This window comes from Nelumbo lutea, chromosome 3 (assembly GCF_056320005.1).
Source record: "Nelumbo lutea isolate HS-2025 chromosome 3, American lotus-T2T, whole genome shotgun sequence".
Lineage (NCBI taxonomy): Eukaryota > Viridiplantae > Streptophyta > Magnoliopsida > Proteales > Nelumbonaceae > Nelumbo > Nelumbo lutea.
In genome coordinates this window covers 4,638,418-4,658,721 of record NC_142686.1, presented here as the reverse complement: position 1 = coordinate 4,658,721, position 20,304 = coordinate 4,638,418, and the positions used below count along the sequence as shown (strand labels likewise).

Below are 20,304 nucleotides of genomic sequence, written 5' to 3'. Positions count from 1 at the left end.
ATACCTGTTCATGGGTTGGGCCAGCTCGGGCTAAATACAATGGTGAATGTTTAGAGTTTTCAAAATTCATGCCCAACAAGTGAATGTCCATTTTTAATGAATTCATCGGAGATTTGTTCATCTTTCCAACGGTGAGTTTCCCCTTTATAATAAACTTATTAGAGATCACCCCCAAGGTATTTTGGTATTTTAAAGGCTTCCATCATCTTACCATGGTCTAAAGTTTTGATATGATAGGCCGAAACGTTTGTTTCCAGGTGTCTTGGATCCCCAATTTCTTTAATAATAAAAATCATGTTATAAGCTTTCCAAAAAAACAAACTTTGAAAAAAAAAACTAACAAAAAGGTGTTTCGGTCGTTTCTAAGTACTAATATGATACGACCGAAATGCATATCGTATCAATACTTTGAATTTTGTATCTTTTTAAGTACTAATATAACATTATGAGGTATTTGCCATTATGTAAAAGTTGGGGGGGGGTCTTTGTAATTTATGGAAAAAACATTTTGAATGGTTGCAAGGGCTATAAGGACAGTGTAAAAGTACATCGATGACGTTTTTCACTGAACTGTAAAAGTGACTTGCTTTTTGAAAAATGTGATGGGTGAAGAATGTAAAGTTTTGCATCAATAAAATCGATATAGTATTTATGTCGATAATTGATGTAAAACTTTATATTTTATAGGTTTTATGTCGATTATCGTCATAACACCACTCCATCCAAATGCACACAAAACTGAACAAAAGTGGAGTTTTATGATGATCATGATTACACTATCATTTCAAACATGGATAAATCGAACCAGTGTGAAGTTATACACCATTCTTGATTTACAACGATTCCAAGCGTAGCTATAAGGACAAAATCATATTCGGGTTGGTGTGAGGAGCGCCACATGAGAGCTAAGACGCAAATCTGTTTTTTTTTCTCATGCAGCTAAAAGAATAATTCAGAAAAGCCATCCCAAAGGGGCACTAAAACGCATTGGCTGACCAGGCTTCATTGATAGGCATGTTCGTGGGTCGGGTAGCTTAACGGGTTGGCCCAGCCCGGCCTGTTATTAAGTCGGGCTTGGGCTCTGGCCTAAAGCACCAGGGCCAATTATTTTTGGGCCAAGCTCGGACTTTCTCAAAAAATCTCAGCCTAAGCTTGACTTAATACAATATATTAAATCATAAAAATATATTTTATTTAATAATATATATATCACATTTTATCTTTATTATTCTTCATTTTTTTCAAGTAATAGTGAGATGTTTATTATAAATAAAACACTTTTTTATTGAATAAAAAAAATTTGTTTTCAAATTTCTGGCCAGATTCGGGCTTGGGCCCGAGCTTTAGGCTTTATATGAGAGTCAAACTCGGGCTCAAGAATTAGGCCCGATAGTCGAACCGGGCTCGAGCTCGGGCTCGGGCCTAAATGTATTCTGTTCATACATATTCAAAGCCCGGCCCGGCCGATGAACAGTTATATTAACCGCGTAGCCATTATCTCTTGTTGGCCAAACATTTTGCTTATTGGCTGCTCGGGTGGGGTCCAGCTCACAAACCCCAAAGCTGCCGTCTGAAAGCCATTCCAAACATTGCTTATGGGCGCGAGGTATCTGGAATTTATCGGGCCTTTAAAGAAGGGTCGCGAGGGAAATAAGCAAAGCAAGGGAGAAGAGCTCGAGCGTTTGGAATTTTGGAGCATTCAGAGTTTTGAGGGAGGAAGTAAAAGATGATGAAGATCGAAGAGGTTCAGTCCACGACAAAGAAGCAGAGAATAGCTACTCACACCCACATCAAAGGCCTTGGCCTTGATGTACGTATGCTTTCCCATTCTCTCAACTGACAGAAATTATTTAATTTTCTTGCATTTCCTCCTGAAATCTGTGGTTCGATGGAAGTGAGCTTGTTGTTGTTAAGGTTTTAGGGGTTTAGGGTTTTAGTGTTTAATCAATGCATAGTTTTCTCACCATTCCTGGTAAAACTTATCCGCGAGATTTGATTTATTTTCCTTTCATTTATTTTCTTTTCTCGAGTAGACAACATCATAGCTATAATTTCTGTTATTTACATAAAACCTGTTGCAGTCGAGTGGCAGAGCGATTCCCATGGCTGGTGGATTCGTGGGTCAGCTTGGGGCTCGAGAAGCGGCAGGTCTTGTTGTTGATATGATAAGGCAGAAGAAGATGGCAGGCCGGGCACTTTTGCTGGCCGGACCTCCTGGAACAGGGAAGACTGCATTGGCCCTTGGAATATCCCAGGAGCTTGGAAGCAAGGTACACAGCGCTTGAATTTTCCATGCTAATTTCATGTACAACTTGTTTATTTGACACCGAAATGGGTTTGAACTCAAATTTTGGGATATTTTGATGCACAGTGTTCAAGTCACATTCTATTTCTATGTAAATGTAGGTACCCTTCTGCCCAATGGTTGGGTCGGAAGTATACTCGGCAGAAGTAAAGAAAACCGAAGTTTTAATGGAAAACTTCCGAAGGGCTATTGGTCTACGTATCAAGGAAAATAAGGAGGTCTTTGAAGGAGAGGTGAGCTTTTCTTTATTTGTTTCTCTGGATTATTATTTATCAGAGCTTTTGCCGGGGTGCTCTCATATCCTCACTCTCTGACTTGTACAATCTCTAGATTTCCATGCGATACTTTTTCTCGTGGATTTGCATTCTGATTTCTGGTCTTTTGGTGAACTTGTTTTAGGTGACTGAACTCTCCCCTGAAGAAACTGAGAGCATTACAGGTGGCTATGGAAAAAGCATTAGCCATGTAATTATCGGGCTAAAAACTGTCAAAGGAACCAAACAGCTGAAGTTGGACCCGACCATTTATGATGCTTTAATTAAGGAGAAGGTTAGGAGATATTTTCTTTTTTTGAGTATATGATGGACCTTGATCAGGACTTCTTGGTGTTGAACTGTTGATGCAAAAAATGAGGCTATTGAACTTGTGATCTCTGGTTGGATCTTTAAGCTAATTGTTATTTTTTTAGTTATGCATGGAATAATGATCATATGACTTAAGAATATTTTGAAGTTTCATGTTTTTTTGAAAGGATAAAACAAGAATTATTTATATAAGACAGCAAAAAGTGTCCAACTATGGCCCATGCATAGTGGTAGAATCATCCCGTCATAGAAAAATATGAAAATAAATTAACTCATCTTTGCACAACAAGCGTATAACTAGATAAAAAGGAAATGGGAGCTAAACCTGTGAAATTGTTGTGCTTACTGCACATATATTCAAGAGTTTGTTTAGTCAACCACTTAAATTTTTTCTTTTTATTGCTGTAGTTCCAGGTACTAGAGTTATCTTCCTTTAGTCATCTCACCACCACCTCTGAGTTGCCTTCAGCAACCACTTTTCTTAGGTTCAACTCCATTGCTCTTTGGGCACCTTCCAGAGCCGCAAGGATCTCAGCCCTAAGAGAGCCTCCTTCTCCAATAGGGCCTGAGAACATGGCTATAATAAGCCCTTCTTTATTCATGAACACTCCCCTTCTACCAGAGAGCCCTAGGTTCCTTAAACTATTGCCATCAAAATTCAGCTTTATGAATCCAGGGGGGAGAGGTCCAAGAGGGAGAAGAAACCTTATTAACCTGGGCAGAATTAGCTATCTCTAACCAATTTCTCAACAAGTTATCCAAGGAGAAAACTGTGAATATGTTCAGGGATTTCAGCCAGTGAGCCACCCTTAAGTGTATTAACTCCATTACATTCTCAATGGTTCTTTCCTTTTCTGAGGTACGTGAGTTTCTTTCTTCCCAGATAGGCCAGCAGATTGCAGCCCTAATACATCTCCACATAATTCTCCCTCTTTTTAAAGGCCAACTAAAGTAAGAAGGAGAGAAGTGGCTTTGCAGTTTGTACATTCAAGGGAGGGGTCCAGCTGCACCCAAAAAGGGAGAAAATCCATTCCCAAATAGTTATAGCAAACAGGCAAGAAATCAATAGGTGGTAACCAGTTTCCCCTTCAAGTTTGCAAAGAATACACCTATATGGGGATAGACAAGAATTGGGTCTCTTTCTTTGAAGCAGGTCACCTATATTAATTCTTTCCAGGAATGTTTCCCAACAAAAACTACCAACCCAAGGAGGATTGGGCTTGCTCCAAACCTCTTTAACAGGGAAAGATAGACCACTAGAGGTAGAAGGCTAAGATAAGGTTTCAAAGAAGGAAGCACAAGAGAAAGTACCAGAGGAGGACGGGGTCCAAATTCTGATATCTTCATTAGAGGGATCCAAGAAAACATTTTCAAGAATTGTTAACAAGTTCGAAGTACTCCCAAGGTATGTGTCCCTGACAGCCCTTCTCAGGCCCAGGTTCTACCCAAACCCAGAAGACTCTTCCTTAGGTGTTCTCAGGCGTTTGAGGTTCTCCCATTCCATTTGATCATATTGTCCATATGGTTGTCAGAAGATTATTTGATACTTATTTGCCTCATCATATTTATAAGCCTTTAATTTGTCAGTCTGATAGAACACTGAGGATGGACCTCAAAAATCACCAACTGGAATGGAGGAACTGAAGAAACTGTGCCCAAATCATAGAGATAGATGGGCAATGGAGTGATAGGCATTCTACCATTTCTGAATTGCAGTGATACAATACACCGGTAGATAGAATTCCATTGCTTCATCTTAACAGTTTGTTCTCTGTGTAGTATTTGACAAATGTGGCAATGCTGCTGTCCTTACAATAAACAACAACTTAGTAGGGTCAGGAGGGTTACACTGCCGTTTATGGAGAAGGAGCCACTATCCATAAATAGGGATGCAAACGGATTGGATCCGATTAGAATCAGGGTATATTCGGATCCGATCTGACACTGTTCACGCCAGATCTGATTCAATCCGAAGATCCGATTGGATCTGATAGGACTCAATCTGAATTCGAATCCTATCGGATCTGATTTGATCCGACTTGTTTTCTTTAAAAATTAATAAATTATTAAACGAAAAAAATAAAATATACCAAATTAAATAAAGACAAAAATACAAGTATTTTTTAATTATTTTCATCATATATGTACATACATGTTTTTTATAAAAAATAATATAACAAATTTATAAAAATGCAATACAAATAATATATTTATGAATAAATAACATATATATATATGCATTATATATATTTATATTTATATATAAATATATAACACATCAGATCCAATCCGAAGATCCGACCAGGGGTGACCTGAATTCGACCAAATAGGATTGGATCTTGGATCGGATTGGATCATGATCCAATCCATTTGCACCCCTACCCATAAATCTCAGTTGATTGGATAAAGACTTCACCTAGGTCAGAGATATCCCCCCCCCCCCCCCCCCCCCCCCACACACACACACACACACATATATATATATATATATATATATATATATTCTAGAATTAGGAGAACCTGGGATTGATGAACAAATCTAAAAGAGGGTTACAAACTGTTTATGGGGAAGGAGCCATTATCTCATGATCTTAGTTGATTGAATAAAGGTTTTACCTAGAACATTTCAGAGATGTCCTACATCCATATTCCAAATAAGGAGGACCTGGCATCTGGTGAACAGATCTAAATTATTTGCAGCAACTTGGCCATGTCATCTTCCTCCCAGTCACTTAGAGCATTCCCACTCTGAATTCTCATGTTTTTTATTTTTATTTTTTTTTCTTTTTCACATAAGGATTAAGTTGTATTAAAGCATGGAAAGGGGACGGAAACAAGGATTACATGGTGAGTGTATATATCAAAATTCAGGATATGTACATTGTCCCTCTTGTCATAATAAATCAAACTGGTATAATATCTTTTGGGCATTTAACACCTTTTCTTTACCTTTGCCTTTACTGGTTCTCATGAAATTCCTAATTCAACTGCAGGTTGCTGTTGGTGATGTTATATATATTGAGGCAAATAGTGGAGCAGTTAAAAGAGTGGGTAGATGTGATGCATTTGCTACAGAGTTTGACCTTGAGGCTGAAGAGTATGTTCCACTTCCTAAAGGAGAGGTTCACAAGAAGAAAGAGATAGTTCAGGTTTGTTTAAGTGCTTGTTAGCATCTTTATCTATATTCTATCATATACTAGGTTTTAATGCTGAAAATGTTAGTTTTCGCAGTAGTCAAGGTTTAAAGATTTAATGCCTTGTGACTTTGTGTTGATTATTCCAACAAAATTTGATATTCTTGTCATTTTGAAACCCATACACAACTTATATTGTTTTGATGGAAGTTTAATGAAAATCAAAACTTCAGATGTTTCAACCTTGGTAGAATTGTTGAAGCTAATTCTAATCCTTATCTTGGTGGTATTGTATGTGGTTTGTCTTGTTTTATCTCATAGTCTAGCAACTGAGATCAAAATACACTCACTTCTATTGACTCTCTAATGTAGAACAGACGTCAGTATGTCACCCAAGGCCGGACTGGTAACAAATTTGAGGGAAAACTGAAATACAAACAATGGTTTCTAGGGTTTAAGTCCAAGGTTTGATTTTTTAAAGCTAGGGGCAGGTCGAAGGAAGGTGGATAAGTGTTTGCTTGGGGCTATTAATGTGTGAAATGATTAGGAATATAATTTAGTGTTGAATCTCTTGCAACACGCAGGGATTTCTAAAGAGAGAGAAACAAAAATTCATCACGTTTTGAGATTGGAATGGAATTTCTTCAAATTGTTTCAAAGAAGTGTTTAGTATGTTGAACTAAGGGTATTGAATTTAGAGGGCTTTGTTTTTTTGGAGAAAAGGCAACTATTATACTCAAAAGAGGGCAAAAAGGGGGAGGGGGGATGTACATGAGAGGATATACAAACAAAACAGACAATGAGACAGAATTTGGAGGACTTTTGAGATGGTTCATGGTTTGGCACAAAATGTTGAGAATTCATGGAATTAGTAATTTTAAAAACTATAGTTTCTAGTAGGAACTTTTAAGCTATTTCAATGGGATGAAAAAAATCTGATATGGATGGTGGGTGAAGAGAACTTGGTTTTCACCAACATTCTATAGGGATCATTTAGAGAGAGAAAATTTTCTCTCTAGAGAAAATGTGTTAAATTTGATAGTCAAAGGGAACTGAGTTAAAACATACCTAAAATCAATTTATTCCTTTAGTTGATGTTGAATGGTGACATTTGATTGCTTTTCTTCAGGCCTTTGATGACTGAACCTGAAAAAAAAAGCAAATGAAATTAGGGCTGACAATCTTGACCCCAACCCATTTGACCCACCCAATCCACCCACCTTGGAGCCCACCCATACGCACCCAATCTATTGGCGGGTCAATATGGGTCAAGTAACCCATTAGGGTCAGTGGAAAAGGGTCAAGGGTACCCATTAGGGTCAGGATGGGTTGGGTCACAGTCGGTTCTATCTATACTCGCCATATCTAAAAAAATAAAATAAAATAAAACTGCAGTTGAAGTGACTCGAACTCAGACCTCCTAACGCAACTATATCTCATTACAATTCCAAACCACCATGCCACAATTCATTTTGAGATTAAAAGTGAAATAAAATAGATTTTATTAACTTTCGTGTTCACATGCAATTTTACACAAAAGCACTTCTACAAAAACAATTTTATAAAGTAATTTTATGAAAATGACTTTTATGAAAGCACTTTTACAAAAATACTTTTACACAAAAGCACTTTTACGAAGTACTTTTACAAAGCACTTTTACACGAAAACACTTTATGAAAGTACTTTTACGAAAACACTTTTATGAAAGCATAAAAGCACTTTTATGAAAGCAGTTTTACAAAAGGACTTTTACATGGAAGCACTTTTATGAAAGTACTTTTACAAAAACACTTTTATAGAAGTACTTTTACACGAAAGCACTTTTTTTTTTTTTATAAATGAATGGTAATTTATTCAGAGATAATAAAGTGATGTTACAAAATAGACTGCCCGAGGAGCGGCACGAGCTAGTTTCCTCTCCTCAACAGCAACAGAGTATTACATTAGGCTCAGAAAAAAAGATTACAGAGCTGCCCAGAATAGAAATTCCCTTGATACCCCTGCTTAGCTAACCCATCCGCTATGGCATTAGCTGTTCTACCCACCCACTGAGAATTAACAATCATGTTCCTTGAATACCACTTAACTTTTCTCGTAATGTCCCTGTAGCACCGAATAATTGAATCTGGATTTTTTAACCAACCCACAACAAGTTTGGAATCTCCTTCAATAAGCAAATTCTGAACTCCAAACTGATATGCAATCTGAATACCTTGTACCACAGCTAGAAGCTCAGCTCTAATAGAGTCTCCTATACCCACAGAGCCAGAGAATAAAGCTAAGATATTACTGTCTTTATCTCTCAGCACCCCTCCTATTCCTGAAGGGCCTGGATTTCCTTGGCTGCTACCATCAAAATTCAGCTTTGTCCAGCCTTCAGGAGGAGGCACCCACACTGCTGGTACCTTGCTATTCCTTGTACTACTACTAGCCACAACTATCCAATTCCTCCATATGTCATCAAAGGAGTATATTTAAAGGATTCCAAAGATCTGAGCCAATGGATTGTCCTGTTCAAAGTGCAGTCCTTTATGTTCTGAATGTTTCTCTCATTCTCTTGGAAAATTCTCGCATTTCTTTCTTCCCAAATTGTCCAGAGCAGCAGTTCTAATGCATCTCCACATTGTTTTACCAATCTTTGTGGGCCGCACAAAGGAGGGGTCAAAGAGCTGATCTACATTTGTAGCCAAATTCCACCTGCACCCAAGCAAGGAAAAGATCCAGCTCCAAATAGCAACAGAAAAGGAACAGGTTAAAAGTGAGAGCAATCCTCACCATTAGCCCTACAAGGTACACACCAGTTAGGAGACAAGCACATGGAAGGCCTTCTCTTTTGCAGTAGGTCTGAAGTGTTGATTTTCCTATAGAACACCTCCCAGCAGAAAATTATTATTTTAATAAAAGTACTTTTGTGAAAGCACTTTTATAAAAGTTATGCATTTTTTTTGCATTTCCTGCATTTTTTGCAATTTTCTGGTATTTTTCTACATTTTCTGAAATTTTCTGGTATTTTTCTGCATTTTCTACAATTTTTGGTCCTTCAATGCATAATTGTTGCATTTTCTGGTGTTTTTCATGCATTTTCTGTAATTTTGTGTTTTTTTTTGCATATTTTCTGATTTTTTCTACAAAAGTTATGAATTTTCTGCAATTTTTAGTATTTTTCATAATTTTCTGGTATTTGTTTTTGAATTTTTTCTGAAATTTCTGAAAATTTTAGTTTTTTTTTTTTGCATTTTTTGCAATTTTATACTATTTTCTGCATTTGTCTACAATTTTTTGCATTTTTGGGTATACGGGTTGACCTGACTTGTTTTTGTCACGTGACAATCTTGAAAGAGATCATTCTTTCAAAAGTTATTATTTTGGGTATACGGGCCGTCCCGACTCATTTTTGTATTTATAGGTGAGGGTAGGTGGTTAGTATGGGTGAGGGTGGTTAAGGGTCAATATGGGTGGGTCAGGGTGGGTTATGGTTAGGGTGGGTTATGGCCCTTTAACAAGGATTGATGATGGGTCATGGTGGGTTGGTGGGTCAATATGGGTGGGTTGGTATTCAACCCTTACCCATCCCAACCCACCCATTTGCCACCCCTATTTGGAATCACACACCAAAAGTCACACAAGTTGAAAATAATCTGCAAAGTTTTTTAGTTATGCCTTTCCTTTTTCCAATTTTCTACATATATATTGACACCATTGAGATGCTAATCTTGTTAGAATTAGAAACTCAAAACCTATAGAATTGAGATTATCATAAGAAAAAATAGTAGTTCTCAAACTAATTAACCAATGACTGAAACTGTAGACAAAATTAAACTATGATTAGATAATTCAAACTCTTAGGCTGGACCCAGAGACAACATTTAAAATGACTAAAATATCCCTATTGTCTAAAAATACAAAAACATACAAATTCAGAAAATTTCAAATTGTTGGCTCCTGCATTATTCCCCCTCGGATCAAAGAGTTAGCAAACTTTGATGCTTGGATGCCTGAACCACACGATCCACATGTTGAACATATCCTTGTCTGACACAACACGGTAACTGGATATTGCATGGATACTTCTAGAGTATACTTTATAGTGTTAGAAACTTTTGGCATGTTTAATAAATATACTATAAAGAATCTGTTAGTGTTAGAACTTCAATTAAATTTGGCATGGTAAAAGTAATATTTAAAAGTACTGAAAAATGATAACTTATCTTGTATAATTAATATAAAAGATTTATATAAGCATATTAAATATGATACCCATACCATAGTTTTCAAGGGACCAAGGCGAGGCTAGGCGATGGGGGGGGCACCTAGGCGATGGATTTTTTTTAAGTAAAAGCCACATATCCTAGGGTAGTTCCCTAGGTTCCATAACCATATTTCCTTGATAACTATCCATAATTTTCATAAGAAAATTATAAACTTCATGTTTAAGTCTGGAAAATCAACATATTTATGAAAGAAAAAGAAGAAAGAAAAGAAAATTCAAAAAATATAGGGGCTGAACCCCTATTTTTGTTATAGGAAAAGAAGAAAAGGTGGAAGAAGAAATGTGTTGATTAGACAAAATTTAAGTTCTTCCCTTACTTATTGGTTCAGATTTTGAAGTCTTTGAGGGTTTTAATACAGCAGTTAGCAATGCTTGTGTTGATTAAACCCTAACAAATAAGAAAATAATAAAAAGAAATTAGTTTATAAACACACAAAATGGATATTTTTGTTTAATAATGTCTATTTTATAATTATAATCTCAAAAAAATAATAATATAGAAGTATTTTATAAGACAGTATACAAAACTGCTTGGCGATTGGGCGTGGCGAGCCTCCAAGGGCGCCTTGTTGCCTAGGCGTCGCCTTGACAACTATGACCCATACCCATATCTCTGTCCAGGATATTAGGAAATGGAGTTATATGTTTGTTTCCCATATCCCATCGACACCTATATCTGGGCATCATAGTGAACAAGTGAGTTAGCCGATCTTTGTCTCCAATGGAACTAAGTGTTCAAAGTGGCAACAAGAGATCTAGCTTCCCAGATGTACTACTAGAGTAGCCATTGGACTCTCAGCCCAATTATCATCCATCTTATCACAACTTGCGAGTTCTCCTCCCCCTCTCCCAACTACAACTAGACAATTCATTAACCTTAATCCTTAAAGAAGCAATGATAGCTTTTCTTTTTTTCTGATCAGTAACACCAGCTTCATTAAATTAAGAGAAAAGAGGGAGAATGTATACAAGAGGGGAGATAAAATATCTTAGCTCCCCAAATACAGAATACAAAGAGAATACATAGAGAAAAAAATTAAAAACTAGCCCAAAAAACAGACTCCCTATTCACCTCTTGCTTGGCCAACCCATCTGCAAATGAGTTGGCACTCCTCTTCACCCAGCTGTATTGGATCTCAATGCCCCTACACATCCATAAGAACTGCTTCTTTTCATTGTTAAAGTTCCACAAACCACTGTCTTCTTTCTTCAACCAGTTAACCACCACCTTTGAATCACCTTCCAGGATCAATCGGCTGACATTTAACTCCTTTGCTCTTTGAATTCCTTCAAGCGCTGCAAAGATCTCAGCCCTAAGAGAGTCACCTTCTCCAATAGGGCCAGAAAATAGAGCAATACCAACCCCTTCCTCATTCCTGAAAACTCCTCCAATCCCAGAGGGTCCTGGATTCCTTACACTGCTGCCGTCAAAGTTCAACTTAATGAAACTCAAGGGGGGAGGGGACCAAGAAGGACAAAGAGTCCTCTTGCATCTAGCAGTGGAAGCAGTCTCTTTCCAGTTTCTTAGAAAGTCATCCACAGGAAAGTCTGAGAACAACTCTGAAGATTTCAGCCACTGGGCAGCCCTTAAAAGGATTAGGTCTAACAGTTCTTCCAGGGTTCTTTCCTTGTCTGAAAAAATGCATGAGTTTCTTTCTTCCCACAATGACCAGCACACTGCTGCCGTTATACTCCTCCACATAGTCTTCCCTCGCTTCTTAGGCCATCTGAAGAAAGAATCAACAAAATGGGGCTGTAATGAATCAACAAAATGTTTCCTTTGTGGTGCAGGTGCCTAACCCCTCATCTGACCTTCTTGGCTTAAACCATTTTCTACCCACATCATCCACTAATAAGTGTCTAAGTTCCTCTCTCATGCAAATCCAATGAGCTATTCTTATAATGACAAGATCAATGGATCTGCTTGCTTCTACTCAAGAAGATGATTTGTCTATTCCTCCCAAGTCGTTCAAAATAGTCACTTTTGAGCATCACCACATGATCTTTAATGAGGCAAAATGTGGATGTGGTTTTTCTATGCATGTAAGAGCAAGCTTCCAAATCTAACATTTTCCTTAGATCCTCAATGTTCACAAAAATTGTTTTTCATAAAAAAAAGAAACAATTAAATTAAATACTTGAAGTGTTTGTTTCTATAAAAATGCACTACTTGTGTCTATACTAAAAGAAATCATTTTTAGCCATTTAACCATGAAAGGAGACTTGGCACACAATTTAGGTGATGTCTATAGGTGGGGAATGATGGATGGTGCCTTGCAAAGAAATATATATTGTGGTCTTGGCAAAAAGAAACAAGAGGAAGAAGAAATAATATTCAATTTCATTGAAATATTTTGAGTAGGGAGTCTCTCAGTCAAAGCTCTCCAAGTTATGAAACTTTGTATAGGAATTTTGTCAGTAAGCTGAATTAAACTACTCCAAGGAACAATCTGGCCCATCTCCCTTATTATTTTATTTCTTGCTTTACTTTGTTATTAATGAAACTATTTTGATTTGTTACTGAGAAAAAATCGTTCATATTGACATATTAGTTCTTGGTTTACTCCTTATCAGGATGTAACACTACATGACCTGGATGCGGCAAATGCTCGACCACAAGGAGGACAAGATATATTATCCCTAATGGGCCAGATGATGAAACCTAAGAAAACTGAAATCACTGATAAGTTGCGACAGGAGATTAACAAGGTTCTGCTCTATGGTCATTCAGCATATTACAACTCATCCATCTGAACATGATATCTTTGGATTTCCCCTGTTAATATGGCTCTTTTTTTTAGCTGACTGGCTTTGTTGATGGCAGGTTGTTAACCGCTATATTGATGAAGGGGTGGCAGAGCTTGTCCCAGGAGTCCTATTTATTGATGAGGTTCTTTTTTCTTTCAAGCATTGTGTGCTCTCTGGTTCTGAGGCTGTTTTTGGATCAAGCTTCAGAAATGGAAATGAATTCCATCACTTACTGGATCTCACCTTAGATGGGAGTTTCAAAATGACTACTCCTTCCTATTTAAATATGCTAAAATGGAAGGAATTTGTCCCTTACTTTACCTATTTCCAACTTATTATTTCATCTAACCAAGGTTCAAAGTATCGACACAGGCCAATACGCCGGTAGGGCGTATCGGCCCATATCGGTGTTTTTTTAATGCTTTATTTATTTATTTTTTCAAAACTGGTTCAGAGGGCTTGGTTTAATTCCCAGCTACCCTCTGAACCATGGTTTGACCCAATAGAACCCCTGTAGGGGCATATCAGGAAGCCACCAGCACGATACGCGTCAATACTTTGAACCTTGCATCTAACAAAAAAAAAAGTGTAAATTGATCATACACGGAACAAATGTCATCCCCTTCACTCCCCCCCCCCCCAAAAAAAAAAAAAGTAAACTTTCACCAATCCAGGGCAGCCTAATGAAGTTAGCCTTGATATTTTCTCTGAATTCTCCAATTGCAATTTGCAGGTTCATATGCTGGATATGGAATGCTTTTCCTACTTGAATCGTGCTTTAGAGAGCTCCTTGTCACCAATAGTAATTTTTGCAACAAACAGAGGTATATGCAATGTAAGGTATGATTAATAGTTCCTTGTGGCAATACTAAAAATTTTAGAGTTAACTAAGAGTTTACTAGAATTTACACCCAACTGTTCAGTATTATCTTTTCTTTTATGATGGACATGAAAATCACAAATCTAAGGTATATCCTTTTCTTTTATTGTTCTCATAATTATCACCAAAGCCTTATCCCATCTATTTAAGTATTGTATAAATTCTACTTGATCGTTATATATATATATATATATATATATATATATATATATATATATATATATATATATATATATATATATATATATATATATATATGTGTGTGTGTGTGTGTGTGTGTGTGTGTGCCTTGGAGCCTTCAGCTTGCCTTAAATGGTTCCTTGGTTACTCATGTGACCTTAATTGCACATGATCAATCATCTCAAAGTGATTTTATTTCATCACCCACTGTAAAAGTTCTATCAAATTATAATCAAAATTTGTGAACTACTAAGTAAGACAAAAAATGATATTTTTTATGAACAAAACAAAAAGGGTATTTTTAATAAAATAAAGAAAATATAAATTGATAATAAGTCACAACAAAAAAGAGTAATGACAACACCCCAACCGAGGTTCAAAATTTTGTCATGTATCAGGGTTGGAGTGTATCGGGTGTATTGTATTGTATAAATACAAGGTATTTTGGATTTTGATGATTTTCATGGGGTAGTTAGGCCTAAGACCAACCCCCCATGTGAAATAAAAAAAAAAGGGTTAAAAAAAGAATGAGTGATGGAAACACTGTAGTGTATCTACTTGTAAAAAAACACTCTAGTGTATCGATACTTTGAACCATGATCTCAACCATAACGAACTTCTACCAAAAAGATACTTCCTGTACATCCAAATGGCAAGTTAATAGATTTTTTGTTGATAATTTTACAAGAGAAGACAAATGTTGAGAGAACACTCAATACAAAATGAAAAAAAAGGTATCTAAAATTGGAGACTATAGAAATGATTATTATGCTAATACATCCTCTAACCAATGAAATGATTATTGGAGACTATAGAGAACCCGACTTTCCTTCATATTCTTCTTATCCTCTTTGTTAGGGGTGCAAATGGATCGAATCATGATTCGATTCGATCCTATTTGGTCGAATTTGGATCACCGCTATCCGATCCGATATATGTTATATATTTATAAATATAAATATATCAAATACATATATATATGTGTTATTTATTTATTTATAAATATATTATTTATGTTGTATTTTTATAAATTTGTTATATTATTTATTTTTTATAAAAAGCATGTATATATATGATGAAAATAATTAAAAAATACTTTTATTTTCTGTTTTTCTTTATTTAATTTGCTATATTTTATTTTTCTTTTAATAATTTATTATTTTTTAAAGAAAACAAGTTGGACCGGATCAGATCTGAAGATCCAACTTATTGATAGGATTCGAATTCAAATCGAGGCCTATCAGATCCGGTCGGATTGGATCCAACATGATCAATGTCGGATTGGATTCAGATATATCCTTATTCAAATCCGATCAGATCCGTTTGCATCCCAATTCTGTTCAACTGTTGCATGAAATGACATAGGAGATAGTGCTCCAAATACTTGATTCTTTCCTTCTTTTACCCCACCCTAAGGCCAAAAAGCAATAAATAATTTCCAATCAGACTCAATAGGCCAAAGACTATACCCTCCCTACTCAACTAATTTGATCTTTTCCCCTTTCTCTAGACGTGGGCGGTGTTCGAAACCGCGTAAATCTCGTGGACGGGACCATTTACGGGGTTTGGTCGCGTTCGGCTGGGTGTGGGTGGGACCGGTCCTGTCCACACCCCAATATAGCGTGGACAAATCCCGTCCACACCCCAATTTCTCATCCACGGTAAAATCTCATGGTTACGGACCACCCACACTTGATTTTTGATCCCCTACTTCACACTTTCCCTAAAAGGCTACCCTATTGTTTGTTTCACATTTTAATATTTTTGTCAATAAAATATTAATTATTTTACTTATTTTTTTATTTTTTTTAATTTTAATATTTTATCAATAAAATTATATTTTTAAAAATTTTAAGTATTTTACCATTGCTTTTATAAAAAAATTAATGTTTATTGGTTAATATTAATTCATTGATGCATTTTTCAATATACTTATCATATAAAATGCAAAAATTAGATCTTTATGATTAACTATGTAGATCAAGGCTTGGTTGGGGAGCGGTCTCTTTGAAAGACAGAGGAAGGCCCGTGAGAAGGGAAAAATGAGGTTCTCTCGATTAGGGATGCACAATGGGAGGATCGGATGAATTCCAATATGAGGAGGATCCCAAGACCCTAAAAGGTAGGAGATGAGGATACTTTCTCCGTATCGGGAAAGGGGATATTTGATTCGCTGTTAATTATTGGGTGCACTACTGGGGTTTCGCCACGTGTGCTACTCTCTTTTGCACACTACAACTAATCCTATGTGCCATCTGTGACGTCATCGTTCGGTGGGTGGTGCCCTGCCAACACGTGGCGGCTCGCTATATCCTTTGTTGTTGTGGGTTCCACGTGCCTCCGAGTATATGAGGGCCTCATCATGGGCTCGGCTAGCGTCCCTTTTGACCCGTCATTGCGATCGAGTTTGCGGGTTGCGGGTTCATTGCACACCTTAGCGGGTGTAGCTTCATCGCACATTCAAGCGGGTTTATCACAATTATTGTGATGTGTATTGCGAGTTCATTACAAGGATGCTAGTGTGTTGTGGGTTCATTGCAGCGTGTGAGCTGCTCACGTGCACTTTTGTGGTGTTAATCTTGATGTTTGGTGTTCTGAGGGTCTGAGTGAGCGCCACATACCTACACCCCAAATCCGTGTTTTGGCCAAAAACCATTGAAAAAGTCAACCTGTTGACTTGAGCGGTCAAATCGTTGACCCATTCAATGGTTTTTCACCGTCTTTATTTTTTAATTTGTTTGTCACAACAATAGTCAGTTCGAATAAAAAAGTGTGGTGTGGACGTCCACACCACGCCTACAGAACGCCACTGTGGGTGTGGACTGGTTCAGTCCACACAATTTGTCCACAGTTCAGAATAGCTGTGGACTGTGGTGTAGCGTGGATTGGTCCCCACCACAGGGTGTGGTGTGGACCAGTCCACACCCACCAATTTCTCATCCACACTACAGAACACCCCCTTGGTTCTCCTCCTAACATCCATTGCTCTTCCCTCTGAGCCCCTCTGATGGCCTCACCATTGTCTTTCTCACTTGGCACGTATAGGTTTTCATTTTTTTCTAGCTCATTAAATATTTCTTGACCAAATTCTTTGCCTCAAAGGAAAACAGAGTCAGCAGACCTCATGGCTTACCAAATATCAATTTTGGCTTCCATATCAACAGCTTTTTCCAATTGAATCTTTTATCCAATCTTAAACATTTCGTCGAATTGAATTTCCCCATCAGCCCATCCTCCATAGTTTCGGACCACGGATCATCTCCATCCCCTGCTCATGATTTCTCTGTCTTCATCCTCTTCCATTTCTTCCTTCAGGGCATTTTCTTCCTTTTTTTGTTTATATCATTAACTTCATCTTCAACAAGGTCAGGTTTTGTTTTCTTTTAGCGTTTATTTGGAACCTTTTAGGGATGTGATCTCTAGCTGTGCCATGTGCAAAAAGGTGGATGCTAGGTGACAAGGTGCCTACGGAGTGTTTTGTGTCGCTTAAGTGCCTAGGTTTTTTTTGAATAGAAGGTTCTGTATACTATTCTTATTTTTTTTCTGAGATTATAATAAATAGACTATTACACTAAACTATTCATTTTGTGGGTTTATATGCTAGTTTCTTTTTCTTTATTATTTGCTAGGTTTCGATCAACACACATGTTGGTGCATGCTGTGTTGAACCCTTGAAGACTTCAAAACCTGAACTGGTAGGCAAGGAAGGACTGAAAATATTATCCAATCAACACATTCTTTCTCTTCCACCTTTACTTTTTTTTTTTTTTCCTAGGACAAAAATAGGGGCGCATTCCCTATATTTTCTGAAATTTCTTTTCTTCCCTTTCTTCTCATGAATATGTTGATTTTCTATATTTTGATGTGAAGTTTGTACTTATCAATGAGAAATATTCACAATTACAAGTGAACGATGTTTGCTGGTTGCTATGGGTCCTAGGGAATTACCCTAGGATTTAGGGTTCTTATTTAGAAAAAAAAACATTTGTTAGGTGACAAGGTGCCCCCTGTTGCCTAGCCTCACTTTGGCGCCCTAAAAAACTGTCATTATTGGATAGTCACTTGTTTACTAGCCTTGTATGGGGCTAATAGTTATCATTTCCCAAAAAATGAACTCTTTACCCTTAGCTCTACCTTTCTCTAGGGATATTTTAGTGATGAATTCTTTTATCCAGAAGATTGTAGACGTACTCGGTAATGCATTCTAATCTCCTATATCATTTCCATTCCAAATTTCCAACAACAAATGAAGTCACATTGTGCCATCAATATTGATTATACATGCATGCACAAAAAAAAATCGTCTGTAAAATGCAACTAAATGTGTTGATCAGTCTTTTCATGTGTGATTGCAGAGGGACAGATATCAGCAGTCCTCATGGCATACCTGTTGACTTGTTAGATCGTCTGGTGATTATACGGACAGAAACTTATGGACCTGCTGACATGATACAGGTTCTTGTTCTATTATATACACCTCTCGGTGAAAGATTTTGCACTTTCATGGTCCATTATTTCTTTCTTTCTTTCTTTTTTGGGTGTTATGAAATTCTCATTTTGGCCTGTTTATCAATTTGTCTGTTGGCCAGATTTTAGCGACCCGGGCACAGGTGGAGGAACTGGAAATTGATGATGAAAGTCTGGCCTACCTAGGAGAGATTGGGCAACAGGCATCTCTAAGGTCCTCTTTTAATTTGAGAATTATTGTTATGGTTTTCTGCACATGGGTTTCTCTTTCTATAACAAAATATAAAAATAGTAAAATACTATAAATAATTACAATTTATCCAAAAAATGCTTGAAATTTGAAAATTTTTATCAAGAGCCAGGGAGTTTGAAATTACCAAAACTTCTGAAATTTAAAGCCTTGCTCGTTCCTACAAATGTAGTGTTTTCTTCAAGTACTGCTTAGTTTTTACACCTTCAATCTGATCTGTTCAGGCATGCAGTTCAACTCTTATCTCCTGCCAGTGTTGTGGCTAGAATGAATGGTCGAGATAAAATTTGCAAGGTACCTACCTATTCAGTAAACCAAAAGACAAAGTCCTTACAAACATTGGTGATATTCTCTATGTGCTGACCTTATCTTTGGTTCTCATAACTCAGGCGGATCTCGATGAAGTGAGTGCTCTATATCTGGACGCAAAATCTTCTGCAAGGCTCCTTCAAGAACAGCAGGAAAGATACATATCCTGATTGTAGCTTTTGCTTAAATGGTTGACTACTCTCAAATGATGAAGCAAACAAGTGCGGAAACTGACTTAGTCACAGTTAACATTCATGCAAATTTGGTTGCGGAATGTAGCTGCTCATTCAACATTTTAGCCCTTATTTTCTGACGCTTTATCAATGCCAGGATATGCACAGTTTGCGGTGGTTTGCTGCTGTTTCACTTTCACCGTTAACTGTTCCATGGCTTTGGCATACCGCATACTGTATTTGCGTTGTGTCTTCTTTCACCATGAGTAATATGGATACTTATCCCGAGGGATTTTTCCAAGGACACATTGAGGAATTGTTACTTTAAAGGCATTTTTCAGACATTGTATTTGATGTAATATGATTAGTTGATAACCAATGATTTTAGTACCGAGTTGAGAAATCCGGACCCATGGTGTCGTGATTTGGTTTGATAGATAATAAGAAAGATTTTGTCCTTAGCTTCAGTTTGGAAGGGGTATAAATACAAATATGTAGAGTACAAAACCTTGTAACTTGTATTATTTGATATATATTTGTACTGTACATATTTGTATTTGTACTCTTTCCAAACTGAACCTTAAGTCTGAGTTTGAAATAGGTGTACATATAACTTTTACACCATTGGAGTTGTACACCAATTGGTTTAAAAGTCTAAATGAGATTTTGATGTAAACTTTTACATCGTTTTTATCGAAGTTAAAGTTTTTCTCAATTATCAATGTAAAATTCAATCTGAGTAGAGTTTTACATTGAGTTTCAGTGAGTCTTTAATTACACTCCATCCAAACGGCTATAAAATCGGACTAGAGTGTAATATAGCACTGATCTGATATTTACACCCAAACAAATGCAGCATAAAGAACTTTTCCTATCTCTAATTTTCTATCAAACCAAACATAAGTTTGCTGCCGCATGCCAAGGTGTAATTTTGCTATTCAGATGGCCCTTCTCCCTTGGAGGTCTGTATACATGTATAACTTTTTTCAGATCCAATTGGAAA

General features: G+C 36.9%; 1 protein-coding gene across 1 annotated transcript; it reads left to right on the top strand.

Moving 5' to 3' along the window:
• The first annotated feature begins 1,501 nt into the window (after positions 1 to 1,501).
• LOC148862492 (ruvB-like protein 1) lies at positions 1,502 to 19,704 on the top strand. Its single transcript, XM_088980685.1, has 12 exons — positions 1,502 to 1,810; positions 2,082 to 2,270; positions 2,407 to 2,538; positions 2,705 to 2,854; positions 5,883 to 6,038; positions 12,869 to 13,003; positions 13,119 to 13,184; positions 13,776 to 13,882; positions 18,458 to 18,557; positions 18,692 to 18,783; positions 19,044 to 19,113; positions 19,209 to 19,704. Exons 1-12 carry the CDS (start codon positions 1,727 to 1,729, stop codon positions 19,296 to 19,298), a joined length of 1,371 nt encoding a protein of 456 aa, XP_088836811.1. The 5' UTR covers positions 1,502 to 1,726; the 3' UTR covers positions 19,299 to 19,704.
• The last annotated feature ends 600 nt before the right edge of the window (positions 19,705 to 20,304 follow it).

Coding starts and splice junctions, on each gene's coding strand:
- LOC148862492 (XM_088980685.1), top strand. CDS start 1,727: ATGATGAAGATCGAAGAGGTTCAGTCCACGACAAAGAAGCAGAGAATA. Junction 2,539..2,704: donor AGGAGGTCTTTGAAGGAGAG/GTGAGCTTTTCT, acceptor AACTTGTTTTAG/GTGACTGAACTCTCCCCTGA. Junction 2,855..5,882: donor ATGCTTTAATTAAGGAGAAG/GTTAGGAGATAT, acceptor ATTCAACTGCAG/GTTGCTGTTGGTGATGTTAT.